The sequence below is a fragment of the Lemur catta genome, chromosome 2, assembly GCF_020740605.2.
Source record: "Lemur catta isolate mLemCat1 chromosome 2, mLemCat1.pri, whole genome shotgun sequence".
In the NCBI taxonomy this organism is placed as follows: domain Eukaryota; kingdom Metazoa; phylum Chordata; class Mammalia; order Primates; family Lemuridae; genus Lemur; species Lemur catta.
The window spans coordinates 71295061-71312050 of NC_059129.1; the positions used below are offsets into that span (position 1 = coordinate 71295061).

The window sequence follows — 16990 nt, forward strand, 5'->3', positions numbered from 1 at the left end:
AATGGAACAGAATAGAGAACTCTCAAATAAATCCGCACATGTATAGTGAACCTATCCTTGGAAAAATGTGCCAAGAACATACAGTAGGGAAAGGATAGTCTCTTCAATAATTGGTGCTGAGAAAACTGGATATCCATATGCAAAAGGATGAAACTAGACCCCTGTCACCATATCCAAAAATCAAATCAAAATGGATTAAAGACTTAAATCTAAGACCTGAAACTATGAAACTACTAAAAGAAAATACTGGAGAAACACTTCGGGACATTGGTCTGGGCAAGGACTTCTTGAGTAATACCCCCAAAGCACAGGCAACCAAAATAAAATTGGATAAATGGGATCACATCAAGCTTGATTATTACACTGTTGTTGTTGGTGGTGGTGGTGGTGGTTGTATTGTGTTATAATTCATAAACTGCTTTCACAAGAAATTTGAAATTCCATCCTCACCCAGCTTTATGGACTAGCTAGACCAGGTGGTGATAGCATCTCTGTGTAACAGTATAGGACAGTTCCCCTTTCTCCACAACCTTGCCAGCATTCATTATTGCCTATCTTTTTGATAAAAGACATTTTAACGGGAGTGAGATGGCATCTCATTATAGTTTTGATTTCCATTTCTCAGAGACAAGAAATAAAGACTTGGGAAATTACGCAACTTTCTTTTATAAAATATTAAAATCAGCCTTTAGCCCTAAATTTTGGACTGAAATGTCTAATTTTCCCAGTAAATTGTGCTACACATCATTGCCTATTTTCAATGCTAAAAAAAACCTGATTATGCAAACTAAAGTAATTCAGCATTTATGACAGTTCACTCTTGACTTTCAATAAGCACAGGTATGCATTCTTAGGAAATGAAGGGTATTATAATGGCTATTTCAATTTGAATTAAAGTCAAGCCATTATGGAGATTATAACTTCAGAAATATTACATTAGAATATATAGTAAACAAATCCAGTGGGCCAGCTCACACCAGCTACTTACTAAATCAGAGTAAATTGGAATGATTTAATATTCCTGCTGAATGAATTCAATCTTCTTTCTTTCATAGTTTTTACTGTTGCATATTGCATATATCTTAATGTCAGTGTATCTTATAATAATTTCTCCTGTGCCAGCTTTACCACAAAAATGGGCCACCTCACTTTGCAAAATGTAAACTTAATTTAAAAGGAAGTATGCAGAAGTTCAGTTTTTCTCAACGGGGCACTACTGGCATTTTGGAAAGACAGTTCTTTGTCTTGTGAGACTGCAAAAGCAGAATGTTTAACATCCTTGAAGCTCACCAACTAAAACTAAGTGCCAATAGCAGCCCCTACTCATTGGGACAACAAAAAAAAAATGTTCTGATTTTTTTAAGTGCATCTTGACACTACATCTTGCGTGTGTGCATGTGTGTGCCTGAACTTTTGGTTGATCTCTGTGGTATTGCTAAACACATGTATGCTCATATTTCCATTATAGTTCAAATAATGCATACCAAACATGTATCAAAATTGTCAAAAATTTGAATTTCTAGAATTTAACTTTCAAAATACAAGACCTCATCTTTACACACACTCTAGTGTATATTAAATAATTTTGACTGTGGCCTAATTTAAGATGCATTTAACAATGGTGTCTTAGAATGGACTTGAAAGGGGTAATATAAAGTTGTAATTGTGATCTTTGAGGTCAGACTACCTAGATTTAAATCCCAGCTCTGCCACTCACTAGCTGGCATACTAATTGGTACATTACTTATCCTTTCTGTGTCTCAGTTTCTTTATTTGCACTATAATATTAATAGTACTTACGGTAGGGGAAAAGAGAATTTTACTTCCTCCTCTGAAGATTTCAGTCTGCTAAAATGAACTGACAATAGACAGATGAACAGGCAGACAAATTTATTGACATGCATAAGACAGGAGCCATACAAAATATGAGACTCAAAGAAGGGCCAGAAGTGCTGAAGCTTAAATAATGCCGTCTTTATAGGGAAGAGGGAGTGGATGAATGTAGGCAATTTTGAGGGGTCGTGAATGATTTTCGGAGGAATTGAATGGTACCAAGAACTGAATAATAGCTTATGGACAAGTTACAGGAAGGTAAGAGGTGGAACTTCACAGAGGAAAAAAGATTGTCTTGTTATGCAGATAAAGTCTCCCAGGTAATCTTGGGGGTCCTCTCAGAACAGACTAAAAGTCTGGACATGGTGCTGATTTTTGGTCTTTTGCCTTCTCCAGTGTTTAATCTTTCCTAGGTATTTAAAGAGATTCTTAGGGAGGGGGGTTTTAAGACAATTGTACTTTTGTGTGTTTTTTTTTTTTGGAAGATTTCCTCAGTCTGATAAGGAAACTTCCAGAGAAAGCCCATCCACATTCTGGAGAGAGGGAACAAGGGAAGGTTAGAAAGTTCTTGGTTCTGGCAGCTTCTAAGGCCTTTCATTTAAAGGTGCTCAGCATGCCAAACATCACGCTTTGGGGTTATCACTCTCTGTGCCCCAAAATTACCTCATGGTTTTTTTGTGAAAATTAAAGAGATTATCATACATAAAGCAGTTAGAATAGCATATGGTAAGAACTATATAAACATTCACTATTATTAGAAATTGGATTAAATGAAACATATTTGTCTGTAATAGATAGGTCTTTTCATGTAATTTTTTGCATGGGGTTATGTAATCTTAGAAAAGTAGATTTCCAATCATTGAGTTTAGTTTCCTCCTCTGCACCTTTATTATGGTCTTTCAAACATCCTTTATGGGAATTATAGCGTCTGATGTTTCTAAAATAATCTCCTTATGTCAATGCAATCTGTACTACTGAATCCAAAAATATTGAAGTCACAAAACCAGAGCTATCAGCTGGTAACAGCTGTTGACATTGCTAGGAAATAAGATGCAGCCAGTGGGAGCTGGAGCAAAGAGTCAATGGGTTAAAAATATTAACAAATAACATTATTTTGTATCATTGTATGCTTTTTAAAGATTCAACATCCTATGAGTAGTAGGTCTTCCAATAAAAATTAATTCTGTAGTCTATCTGCTTCTACAGTTCTAGCTGTGACACTGCTCTTCAGCTCCTATGTTGCCTTTAAATAAGAGTTTTTGTCCCCACCTTCCATGTAGACTCAACTACAGTGCTTCTGAGAATCTTTATATACATGACTTTTATTAAGAACTTTAATAACAGATACGCATCTTATTCAATATTGAATTCAGAGTCTGTTCCATTTGGTTCTTTATGCTCTACAGAGTGCTGTGTCCTTTCTCCCCAGCACTCAATAACCATTGATAGCAGCAACAGTGTGACATGAGGAGAAAAATTGAACTTGCAAAAAGCATTACTGATATGCTTCTCAGAGCCTATTATGATGCCATGGCCTTAACAACGTTGAACATTGTCACAGGGGGACATGAGTTACATGGGCCCACTTTGATGGCCATAAAAGTAGAAGCTTGACGAATGCAGTACTTCTCAATTGCATTTTATCCTGTGTGAGCTACAGCACGGTTGTTACATATCCATCAAACGGGTATAAAACTGAGCAGAAAGAACTATTACTCACCCCTTAAGCTTGAACTTGAAAAGTAAAAGCAACATTTATTAAGTGCCTATCGTGTGCTAACTGTTTTTACAACATATGAATCTCGGAACAACCCTTTAAGAAAACTGTTCCTTGTACCTATTTTATAAGAAAGTTTAAATAACTTACCCAAGATTATGCATAAAAGGCCATTCCATTCATGACTCTCCTGTAATCCACATCAGTGAAGTCTTGGCCACCTCCTAAAATTAGGCAGCCATGGGAAATGTTCCCTCATACTTGATATATACTTCAATGATAGCACTCAGTCACATCAACTTGTAACTGTTTGAATTATCCCCTCCCCTCCTTCCTGCCCATAGTTGATTGATCCAGGGATAGTTAGCTGACTCAACTGCCGATAAGTCCCCTCCCTAGAAATTGCAATTGGGGTTAATTTGTTAGGCAGAAATCTTTACAATCTTTTTATGTATTATTTTATGCCCACAACATAATATCTATAGCATATATGATGGCTATAAATCATAGTTATAACTAGAACACCAACACACTCAGAACTCTATGTGAGAACTAGGACACTGTCCTCTCCTTAGGATCTGCCTGTGTGGGTCACCCTACCCCATCCCCCACTCCAGAGATAACCGTTGTCCTGAACATTCTGCTTAACGTGCCCTTCCATTTTAAAGAATTGTGTTTCACATTTGCGTATTTATAAGGAGTATATTGGTTAGTCTTACACATTTGTAGATGTGCAATAATATTTATTAAATAAATAGATACTCCAGGTCTTTATCATCCATTTCTTTCTTCACGTTTGTCTTTTCTCTGCATAGTTTTGCACAAGCAAGAAAAGAGAAAAACTCCTTTTAATAAACTTCTCAGCTCATAGGAGCTAGGAGCATAACCTCTTAGCCAGTTACTTCAGCCAAGTGTGAATCAGCCTTGGTACCTCCCTTTCCCTGCCACCACTCTGGCATATCCTCCAGTCTCGCCCCACAGCATGCTGTGCCAGCTCTGACCACTACTCTTCATCTCCACTGTCACCACCCCGTCCCAGCCACCCTGCTCTCTTGCCTGGAAAAGATGTCATGCCCCTTTTCTGCTTCCACTCTTGCTGCCTACAATCTGTGTTCCATATTGTAGCCAAAGTGGATTGTTTTCTTTTTTTTTCCTTGTAAACATAGTCACATCATGTCCTTTTCCTGCCTAAAACACTTAAGTGGCTTCCCACTGCACTTACGATAAAACCTATCTTCCTCACCATGGCCTGCAATTCTCTATGAGCCATGACTGCTGGCTGACCTTGACTTAACCCCTACTCCTTATCTGCATGCTCAAGACACTTTTTTCACCTTGGTGACTTTTGTGCTTGATGTTTTCTCTACCCCAACACTGTCTCCCAGCTATGCATGGTTGGATCTTTCTGAAATGACAAGTGACACCACCACCCAGAGACCGTTTCTGACCATCCCGCCTGAAGGAGAAGCTCTCTCTGCCTTCATTTTTATCACATTCAGCCTGTTGACCTGTTTATTGTCAGTGGAACTCCTCTTATAATGTGTTCATGAGGACGGGAAACTTGATGTTAAAGAAAAATTATTCTGACACTTGTTTTTAAACATTAGTGAGCAAGACATTTTGCTTGTGACTGTTGCAATAGGAGAATTGCATTAAGGGAGAGAGATCTGGCTTAACCCTATATACAACAAGGACAAGTGGGGATTTAAGCCAATGAGCAGAGTGGGGAGAGGGTCAGTGGATAGAAAATTACTAAGAGGGGACATCAAGGGCAGGGGGATCTTGCTAAACTGATCTAAGAGGATTCTTGCTAAAGATAGGCCAGGGACTTAGACATCAAAGATAGGGGATGCAGAATAAACATCAACAGGAGGGGACTCTTATAAACTGACTTAGCAAGATTCTTGCTATAACTGGGCTGATCAGGCCAAAGACAGGACGGGGGCCAAGGTCCAGACCTAGTTGAGAAGAGTGCTCCGAGGAGCCTGACTTAGGTTTGATCATGGAGGGAGTCTTTGTCAACTTCTTACTCTCTTTTGTGTCTTTGAAGCAGTACTATCCAATAGAAATCTAATGAGAGCTACAAATTCAAGACAAATGTAAATGTATGACATTTTCTCATAACCACGTTAAGAAAAGTGAAAGCAGAAACAGGTGCAACTACTTTTAATAATATATTTTATTTAATCAAATATCCAAATATTATCATTTCAACATTTAATCAATATAAAAATTGTCAATAATACACTTTACATTCTTTTCTTACTTATACTAAATATCAAAATCCCAACAGTATTTTACATTCATAGCACATCTCAATTCAGACTAATCACATTTCAGGGATTCAGAAACTGCATGTGGCTCATGGCTATTGTGTTGGACAGTGCAGGTCCAAAGGCTAGAAGAGTGATTGTACACAAGGTGTATAATAAATGTTTATTGAATAAATGGGTGAATGAATTAGTAAATTGATAATAAATCTATTAACAGAAATGGAAATTTTCTTCCCCCAAGTGTTGAGAATATGCTATTGCCAAGTTCTACTCTGGAATCATGTATAAACAGAGTATGTGTTGCTTGAGGTGGGAAGGAATAAATATTTCAAATAATAAGAGAATACTGTACCGCATCTCAAATATTATTTTTCACTAATCCTTTTTTTATAAATATTCCAAGGGAAACAAAAAACATAGCTATGAGTTTTATCCCCGAAGACATTTATGCAACTACAAAGTTTTTTGGCCGATTAGAAATTGTTTTCATCAATGAAATTTTTTTTTTAAAGTATAAGACTACTTTTTTCTCATACTTTCTGCAATAGGATTATTTTAAGTATCCAATTTTCTTTTGTTTCTTTCAATTCATCATTGGCTTCTATATTGAGTAGCTACAGGTGATGGCATTTGGCATTATTTATTTACTGCAAAATGTCAGGCAGTAATAGCTGGATCCCTCAGCTAGGAACAATAAGATGCCTAGATCTACTGTGCACTGTTTGTCTTCAGAATATTTATCTTTTCCATTATTGTTCCTCCCTCATCCAATGTGTTAAGTTAAGGACAAAGGAAGACATTTTTTTTTGGTATTTACCACACAGTCAGGATCTGTCTATCTAACTTTCTTTCTATTTACACTGTGAACACATTCAGCTGTAGAACCAATCTCCTCCGGTGCAATCTATTGTGGTATTCCTGAAAGCTGTCATTTCTTAGTCAAAAACCAAATACCCATTAAAACACCCACAAGCCTGGAGGAGTCATGAAAACATTTATCTGATATTCTGTCTGTGTCTTCTGTCGTCTCATTTGACATCTTTACACATCCAGGTAAAGAAAGACAGGAATTAGAGAATTAAACCATACTTTAAAACAGGAAAGAGATTACATTTTAGCTTCAGTTTTGTAAGAGCAAAAGAATGTATCTTTCTTTCCTTTTCCCCCACAATTAGATTTCTTGATAGAGACATAAAAATGGTTTTGATTTAACTCCTGAATTTTTTTGGCAAGCTTTATAAAGGCCAAATCAATGCTAAATCAGAGGTATTTACAACATCCACAAATTTAATCCAAAGTGGATACTTAAATGCTCATATAGATCTAAATGATATTCTCCCAGATGGTGAATTAATGTAATTTTAGCAGGAAGCAAAGTTGCACAAATATGCAGTATTTAGGATTCGCGCTGATTTAATGTATCTGTGCCCACCACAGCGCAGATGTTGATTATCATGTTAGTGCCAGTTGTCTTGATTTCTCTCTATAACTACAAAGGGAAGAATGGGATTTGGGAGTTCAGTAAGTTATGATTTATTTTGTTGCTAATGACTTGTTAGAAATTGAAGCTTTCTGTGAACTGTGTATTGATTATATTTCTTACACAGGGTTTGAAAGGTGACTTGGGTCCTCCTGGCCCACCTGGCCCAAAAGGAGAAAAGGTATTGTGTTTACTCAGCAATGTGCCAATCTTTTCTTAAGAAAACCCTGAGAACCTATGTAGTGACTTCTTGTTGGCAGCATTTATCTCCCAAAAGCATTTTAAAATTAACCAAAGGCTGTTATGTTAACAGCATCTGAACAAGAAAAGCCTTTTGGTTCATTTAATTAGTTTGAAGATACTAAATGCACAATTTCTAGTTGACATTAACTTGTATTTATAAGATTTTCCTTTTCTCACCCTTGCTCAACAGCCTTAGGTATTCAATCACTGAATTAGCAAATGTGTCCTGAATTGGGGAACTTTGCCAATAACACTGAGGTGCTATAGTAATGGTAAAGCAAGTGTCTTTTGGGAGAAAAAGGCTAACTTTGTATCTCAGTCTAAGTCTAAATGTTCATTTCCTGCCACTTTTTCTCATATGCTATTTCATGATGACATATTGACAATGACCTTGAAAAGAGAATTGAGTAATAATACTAAAAGCAAGATTTAGTTTGAATATGGGCATTGGGTGATCTCAATTTGATGAAAATTGTATGTATATGTGTTTTGCACTGTATTTTGTTCTCCATTCTCAGTACATTTAGAAATTCTTATCTATCTTCAATATTTATCTCTATGTTAAAGGTAATCTTGTAAATCAGTCCTCAGTGACTGACTGATTTAAGCTACGTCAATGTCTTGATTATTTTAATTCAATTGTTACAAAAAATAATGATTAAACAAAGCTAAGTTTTGACTTTTGAGATGGCTGTATTTGGTAAGAAAAGTTAAAGTCCTGAACACACTCTCAACATGAGACTACAGCATCCCAGTGCCTCATGCCACACAGTATGTGGTCTCCATAATATCTAGCTAAACAAAAATCATGGCAAGGATGCCATGGTTCTTATGAAGTAAATACAGTTCCTAAGACAATAAAGCATGTAGGTGACATAGAAATTGGAAAATAGTGAACTTTCAGATGAACTATTTTTTTAAAGATTTTGATTAGTTTATCAATGTATACACCTGGAAATTTGTATGCACATAAATCAGCAAAGCAGTTTTAGTATTTAAAAATACATAAATACAGGCAAAGCCTCTTAGAGTTGATGGCAAATGCAATGCAAATTCAGCAGAGCTTGAGAAGAGGCTTCGGGACCGCTTCTTGCAGCTGGGAGGCATGAAATGGGGAGATCCACTTATTATTTCTGCTGATCCTCATACTAACTTTGTCAGAAAAATTATCTCTCGCTGTGACACTTCCCAGCTGTTCCATTGGCAAGTACCCATATTTGAAAAGATATTCTTTCTAATTTTGTGTTAGTAGACATAAAGAACAGAAAATTAGATTATTTTAGCTTTCAAAACAAGTCCTGCTGCTGCAAAAAGCATGAGGTGTACAAGGTGATTTTTATTATCATGAGAGATTTTCTTTGCATAGAAACTTTTATCAAGATGAAATTCTATTTTTCTGTCCTTCAAGAGTTACCTATAGACATTGCTTCTATCCATTCATAAATTTATAAATAATGTACAAAAAAGGACTATTGGTAATTGCCACTTTTCTTTAATCTGTTTTAGGGAGATATGGGACCTCCAGGACCACCAGCTTTAACAGTAAGTGTTCTTGAAATCAAAATTCAACATTGAAGTTTGTCAATCTATTTATTATTCATACTACATCATGACTAAACCAGAATTTAAATCATAGGGCATTTTAAGAATCGAAAGTGATCTTATAGCATATCTAGCCAAACCTTCACATTTTAAAGATGGGGCATCTGCCCACAGCAATGAAGTACCTTGATTAGAAGTCATACAGGTAGTTACTCTAAAAGTCTGGAATCAGCACCTACCCTGAGCAATTCTCTCTATCCTCCATATGGTTCATAATTTAGTCCCTTAAATGTTTGATTACACATTTTTGGCCCCCAATTTTTTTTTACTCTACTGTGGTTTGGAATGATTATACACTCTTAACATCACATTTACAGTAAATGGAAGCAGAGACAGTTCTACTGACTCAAAAAACTGTAAAAGAAGAAAACAAAATATAATCACACAATGGGTAAGAACAGCCACCTATTTAAACTGATTGTTACATTCCCCCATACCTGGCCAACACCGTTGTTTTCCTGTGTAATTTGCTTCTAAGGTTTGTCAATGATAAAATGGTGACACTTCAGTAACAGATTTATGATAAATGTTTATAATATGCACATAATGAGAGTGTTCTCAATTAAATGGTTCTTCATTTATTAAGCATCCAATTATAAGTATATAATGCTTTTATATTTAGATATAATTTACTATTACATATTTTCTTCATGGGCCATTAAAGATTCTTATTTAACTTAAAGATTTGGTCTAAAAAAGACTCTAAACTTAATAGAAAACAGGACAGTTTTTATTAAAAGATCATTTGTACCCTGAGGTCTCTTGAATTTTTTGTTGATATTGCCTACTGACATAAATTAAGCATTTAAATCATTAGATTTCAAAGGCCTATCCTGATTATAGAAGGTCAGGCTTAAAGAAGTCTTCTAGTTTCCTGGATGGAACTTGTCACATCAAGGGGACACAGGAATCTCAAAGGCTGTGTGATTTTGATTTGATTTGATTTGATAAATTTATATTTATCTTTGTACTAGAAAATCCCACCATAAACAATACATTAATAGTGTCTTACATAAATAATCTTATACCAAAGAAATAAAATTAAAAAAAATTAATAATCTTCACAACTCTCACATAAAGAACAAATATTTCTTGATAGGTAGAAAAGAAATCAAAGAAACCAAACAAGTAACTTACTTGGGAATAACTAAATTCAATTTATAGTGGAATTCTCTGCTTTAATCTCTTATTTTCAAGATGGAAATAAAAACTATTTATTTGAGAGGAATTTTACCTGCATATCACTCAATTTTTTGTACTTTGTGGAATTTAAAAAAAAAATTCTTCGGCAATGATTTAGTCAAGCTACTCACTTTACTTAAGATACATTCTGTTTTTCTTTAACTAAGTTAAATGCTCATCTACTCCCCTTAGTTATCTGATTTCCTAATCATTTTCAACTTGTGTTGGAAGACCAATATGCAATCTTCATATATTATTTCACCTGAAATACAGTTTTGGCTCCTCAGTCAAAAAATTGTATTGCACTGTAAGTATTTTGTGAATTTTTAATAGTAGCTGATTTCTTTCTGTCAAGAACCCCTTGAAGATGTCTCTTTGCGCCATTCAGCTGGCATGCACTTAGGGAGTACAAGCTAATTTTTGTACTTATCTAAAGATATGACAAGGCAAAAACACTATGAAATGAAGTGTTTATTTCATAAAGTAAAATATTAGTATTATTTGGTTATTACTCTTTTATATGCTTGCCATTACTTCCTTTATTAATGTAGGTTATCAACTGTTACACCTGAAATAGGGACAAACTGAAATGAATATCAACTTACATACACTAAATATTTAATCGATCTTACAATGTAGGTTGATACATTACTAATTGAAGTAATTGATACAGTCTTCAAGAAAGCCAAAATGACTGACTGCACTATGTTTTGATTAAATGGAGCAGTAATTTACAGCAGTCAATAAACTTAAGAGTTTACAGACCAAGACTATGAAGGGTTTTGACGACATCTTGGCCATGCTGCAAGGCGAGGCCCCTTCTAAAACACTTGTTGAGACAGCCAGTGAAGCCAAGGACAAGGCAAAGGAGACAGCACTGGCAGCTGCTGAGAAGGTCAAGGACCTAGCTAGCAATCTGTGTAGCCAGCCCACCACTGCCACAGTACACCAGTCTCAGCTCAGTTCCCCCTGCCCTGTCCCCATTGTACTTTATCATTAAAAATCAGCTTCCAATCGAGTACACTGTACACTCTTCTGGTGACAAGTGCACTAAAAGCCCTGACTTCAGCATTATACAATCATCCACGTAACAAACAAACACGTATACCCCCTAAATCTATTGAAAAATTTTTTTAAAGGTGGGGGCTGGGGGGAGGGGATGAGTGTATACCTACTTGATGAGTGCGATCCACACTGTCTAGGGAGTGGACACGCTTGAAGCTCAGACTCGGGGGGATGGGGGGGCATGGGCAATATATATAACCTGAACTTTTGTACCCCCATAATAACCTGAAATAAAAAAAAAATCAGCTTCTAGCACTATCTATTGTCTGGGTGGCAGGTTGAGGGTGGATGTCCAGTCTGGCAGTACACGACCAGGCATGTCATTGACGTTTGAGTCAGGCCTGCTCATTCCTGCACTGGGCGGCTGAGTGTGATGACTTGCCTAGGATCACAGACAGCATGCAGATAAAGTGACAATAAAGGCTAGACTGTAAGCTCCATGAAGGCAGGGCTCTTTATTTTGTTCTCTGATGTGTCTCAAGTACCTGGAACAATATTCAATAAATATTTGTTGAATTCAATCAGAAAAAAAAATTTCGGAAGATACTGCCTGATGGCTCTCCAAAGTGGCCATACTAATTCTCAATTCATGAGAATTTCCGTAGTAGCCATAGCTCAACAATAGTTAGCATTCTTAGACATTTTGGCTTTTAATACACAGAAAGCCCCAAAACAGGTACAAGCACATATGGAGTCTTGGAATGTGATAAACAAAACTTTATAAACCAGTGGAGGAAAGGACAGGCCACTCAATAAATTATATTGGGACAGTTAGCTTTCTGTAAGGCAGAAAAATAAATTGGTTTCTCTTCATATTTATTTTTGTATATTGACATTTACTCACAACCCTGCTAACCTATCAAATTAGTTCTAATGATTTCTGTATTCTTTTATACTTACTATGTAGATAACTGTATTATTCTCAAATTATGACAGTTTATCTCTTCCTTTCCAATATGTTTATTTCCTATTTCTTTTCTTGGTCTTATTACATAGGAATTATACAGATTATAATTACTATCTTAGTCTTTTCCCTGACTCTAATATGAAGGCTCTGAAGTTCCACATTAAATAGGACCCTTCCTTTTGTGTGTTTGTTTGTTCGTTTTGTGGCAGGCTTAGGGGGGAGCATGGGGATTAAAGAATCTTGAGTAAAGAAAATAGTGGTTTTGGTCTTTTTTCCATGTGAGTGCTCTAAAGTTTTACAGGAACCATGGATTTGCTGTATTTTGCTTGTTTGTTTTCTTATCCAGTTAAAAAAAAATTCCTTCTGTTTCTAATTTGCCAAGAATTTTATCTGGACCAGGTGTTGGATTTTACAGGGTCTTTTTCTATTTCTGTTGAAATAATTGTATATTTCTTCTTCAATACCTTAATGAGGTTGACTACCTTATATATTTTCTGAGTGTGAACCATCCTTGCTGTTCTAGGATGAACTCTACTGGTCATGATGAATATTTATACCTCATTCATGAAGGATGTGGAATTCTGGCTTGACAGTTTCTTTTTGTCTTTCAGCATTGTAAAGGTTTTACCATGTGTTCTGGTCTCCATTATTTCTGATGAGAAGTTTAACAGTCATTTTAATAACTGTTCCCTGCCCGTATGCAACATGTCATTGTTCTTAGGCTGCTTTCAATATTTTTCTTTTTATCATCGGTTTTTAGCAGTTTGATAATGATGCATCTAGGTGTGTTTTTCTTTAAATTTGTCCTGTTTAGATTCTTCCATCTATAAATTTGTATCTTTCAACTAATTTAGGGAATTTTTGCTTCTTATTTCATCAAATATGATTTCTGCCCCATTATCTCTCTCTTCTCCTTCTGGAATACCAATTACAAATATGTTAGATTTTTGATAATGTTCCACCTGTCTAAAAACTCATTTCACTTTTTTCCATCTAATTCTCTCTTTTTGGTAATGGATCATTTCTAGTGAACTACTGTCAAGCTTACTCATGCTCTGGTCATTTCCATTGAACTGTTCAGCCCATCATGTAAATTTTTCATTGCAGATACTGTATTTTTAAGTTAGTGGGTTAACTTTTGTTAGTATCTATTTCTCTGCTGATATTTCCTATCTTTGGATTTACTAAGAGCATGTTCTCCTTCTTGTCCTTGAAAATAGTTTTAATAGATGCTTTAAAATCTCCGATAATCCTATCATCTGAGTAATGTCAAGTTGGTCTCTGTTGATTCCCTTTTCTCTTTAGAATGGGCTGTGTTTTCCTGCTTACTTGTATGTCAAGTTTTTTTTTTTTTTTTTTTTTTTTTGAGACAGAGTCTCACTCTGTTGCCTGGGCTAGAGTGCCGTGGCATCAGTCTAGCTCACAGCAACCTCAAACTCCTGGGCTTAAGCAATCCTACTGCCTCAGCCTCCCGAGTAGCTGGGACTACAGGCATGTGCCACCATGCCTGGCTAATTTTTTCTATATATATATTTTTAGTTGTCCAGATAATTTCTTTCTATTTTTAGTAGAGATGGGGTCTCGCTCAGGCTGGTCTCGAACTCCTGACCTCGAGCAATCCACCCACCTCGGCCTCCCAGAGTACTAGGATTACAGGTGTGAGCCACCACGCCCAGCCTCAAGTAATTTTTTATTGTATTTTGGATACTGTAAATGATAAGTTATAGAAACTCTGAATTCTGTTTTGTTTTTTTCCAAAGAACATTAATATGTTATTAATTAAATTGTCCAGCAGTTAAATTGGCTGGACTCACATGGCAAACTGTATTTCCCATCGTTGGCAACAGCTGAAATCCCAGTTTTATTCTTTTAACCTAAGCTGAGCTACTTGGTGTTTGCACCATACATTGTATAGTTAGAGGGTCAGCCAGAGATTTGGGCAGAGTTTATATACAGAATTTGGGGCTTTCTTTCTTGTTTCAGGATTTTGCAAACCACCACCACCCCTTTCCTTTCCAGGAATTACATTTGCCCTGAACTTTGTCTGCAGATTTTTCAGTCCAGCAAATCTACAGGCTGTCTGTTTAGCCATTCCATGACCCAGGCTTGAGCCTGTCCTCCGACTACACATCTCAAAAACAGGAAACTGATTGCATGCTATTTAATTTTTCCAAATGTTGACTCCCTCCAGTATCTCCCTGCTTTTATTGAGTTTCTAGCATCTCCAGATAGTTGTTTTAATATTTAGTCCCAAGTTTATAGTTGTTATTGTGTATATGCTGATTTAATGGAAGCTACTAGACCATCCTGGAAGCCTATAATGTGATGTTTTTAATATAATGCTGAATTACTTATAATTTATTTAGATATTTTGCATCTATAAACATAAGTGAGTTAGCCTTACAAATTTCTTTACTTATTCTGTTGGCCTGACCTTCAATAAATGTCTGTAATCTGCCCATTCTCACATCTCTATTACTACCACTTGGTCTCATTTACCATTATACAGCCTTTGGATGATATAATAGTTTTTCAAGAAATAATTGCTGTTTAATGAATATTGTCTTCTTTAGTTTTTTAATCTTTATTGTGTTAGCCTCATTAAGTCAGTTTATTAACTTGCTCTCTTTTTCTACTCTTAAATAGTTTGTATAAAATAAGGATTAGCTCTTACCGATGATTTGGGTGAAGCCATTTAGACTGATGTCTTTTTTTAGCACAAGGTTTTTATGCCACTGATTTCACATTTGCTGTTTAAAAGTCATTTGTTTATTGAAGTTCTCTGTTTCTTCCTAAGTAAGTTTTCCAAAAACCTGTCCAATTAATTTTTTAAAAAGCAGAGAGCTGGCCAAATAGAATAAATCCATTCCGATTCAGCACATTGGCTCTGCTTACATTTTCAGGCTTGCAGTCGAGAGTGAGTGGCCATTAAGTCTTGATTCTTGTGATTTGCCTAATGATTATGATACAAAGTGTTAATTAAAATAAAAGTCTTTGACCTATAGTTGTAGATTTTTACAACATCTTGCCTTATTCGTTTATCCATTTCTCAGCACTTTGCTCAACTCCTAGATGGTAAAATTTAGCATTCTAATTTATAAAAATGTGAAATAGATTGCTATAAATTTGAGACTTTTGCTTTCAGTAGCACAAATGAAGCCAAATAAAGTCAAATAGTACCATGATTCTAGCTGAAATTGTCTAAGCAGCTAGCTTTATTAACAATAAAAAATAATTCCCTGAAAATATATTTTGCACATATATATACTAACTTTTTAAAGTTTCAAGTTTTAAAAATGTCACCAAATCACATTTTTCCAAAAGTTCTTCAGTTTCCACTATACCTGGAATTGTTATATTGCTAATATCATTGTCATGTATTGAGCCACAATAATGATTGGTTAGAAAAGCCACTTCTGAATAGCCCATTAAAAAATAAAAGTTTCTTTCCTAAATTATTTAAAATAAGTATATCAATAAAACTATATACACAATTGGCATTTTTTCCTTAAGATATTATATTCTTATTGTGGGAAAACTAAGTACTTAGTGTCAAGATGACATTTAACCAGTGAGTTACTGGTAAATTTAAAGTATCTCTTCTGTTGATATTTATAATTTACAAAGCAGATTAATGTGAACTAAAAACCAATGCTGAATAAGAAAAATTTATTAATATCATAATGAGATCCCAATTTCTTTGTTCAAATATAATTTATCTAAGATCCTAATGAAAATTTATATTAAAGGTAAATTCTGATAAATTATTTCTGAAATCATGAAGATTTTGATATAAAAATCCTCCATTAAAGATAAATATTTTATGGTTTATTCATGTTATTTGAATTATGACATCTTATATTCACTTTTTTCTTCATGTTTAAATATTAGGTGTAAATCATTACATCTAAATACACAGATATAATAAGCTCAAATTCTTTGGTTATTTGTCATTTCTTAAAAATCTTAATTTTATATAAAGGTAATGTGTATTTATATATAACTTCTTAAAATTGTGTATGTTTCTATATCCTTCCTAATACATACTTCCTAATTACCAGAGTTCCCTCAAATAAATAATATACTTCTGTTTTCACAGTAAAGTTTTACTAAAATGCATTAACTGAGACTTCAGAAGCAAGGCAGGGACTATGGCTAAAGTAAGACAGTTGGCTAATAACTCTGCCTCCTTCTTTCTTTCCTCTTCTGGACTTTGCATGTCATGACAGGTGAAGGAAGGTAGAACAGTGCTATTTCATGTAATATATCCACTAATTTTAGTTACCAGGAAAATGACTATGTTGGTCTGGCCCTGTCTCTTTGGAGAGTTTTAAATACCCATCCAGATGGCATCAAATGTTTACACAGAAGCCAAAGGTTAAGTCAGTCAACAGCAGAAGTGCTTCAGACATGCCTACTAAATGATACTTAAATGCCACTTCCTTGGGGCCCAGATAAATCCTGCTTAAGTGAAAATTAGGCACAGGGAGAGAGCATAGCTTTCACTCTAAGAAAACGACCTTAAATACAATAAGCAACTGAACAAAAATCTCAGCTGGTCATTTATAAATCAAATGACACTCAAATTAGCAGGTGGTTCTAATGCACAGTAGATCATATGGTATTCACATAGGGAAAATGTTGAAATCATTATTTTTCGAAGTTAGTCTGCACGATATACAAAAACA

General features: G+C 35.2%; 1 protein-coding gene across 1 annotated transcript in view; it reads left to right on the forward strand.

Moving 5' to 3' along the window:
- COL19A1 (collagen type XIX alpha 1 chain) overlaps positions 1–16990 on the forward strand; it is a 308626-nt gene that overhangs the window by 135171 nt on the left and 156465 nt on the right. Inside the window, exons 13-14 of the mRNA XM_045542219.1 lie at positions 7431–7484; positions 9053–9088. Of these exons, the coding sequence (XP_045398175.1) occupies positions 7431–7484; positions 9053–9088 (90 nt within the window). The remainder of the gene's footprint in view (positions 1–7430; positions 7485–9052; positions 9089–16990) is intronic.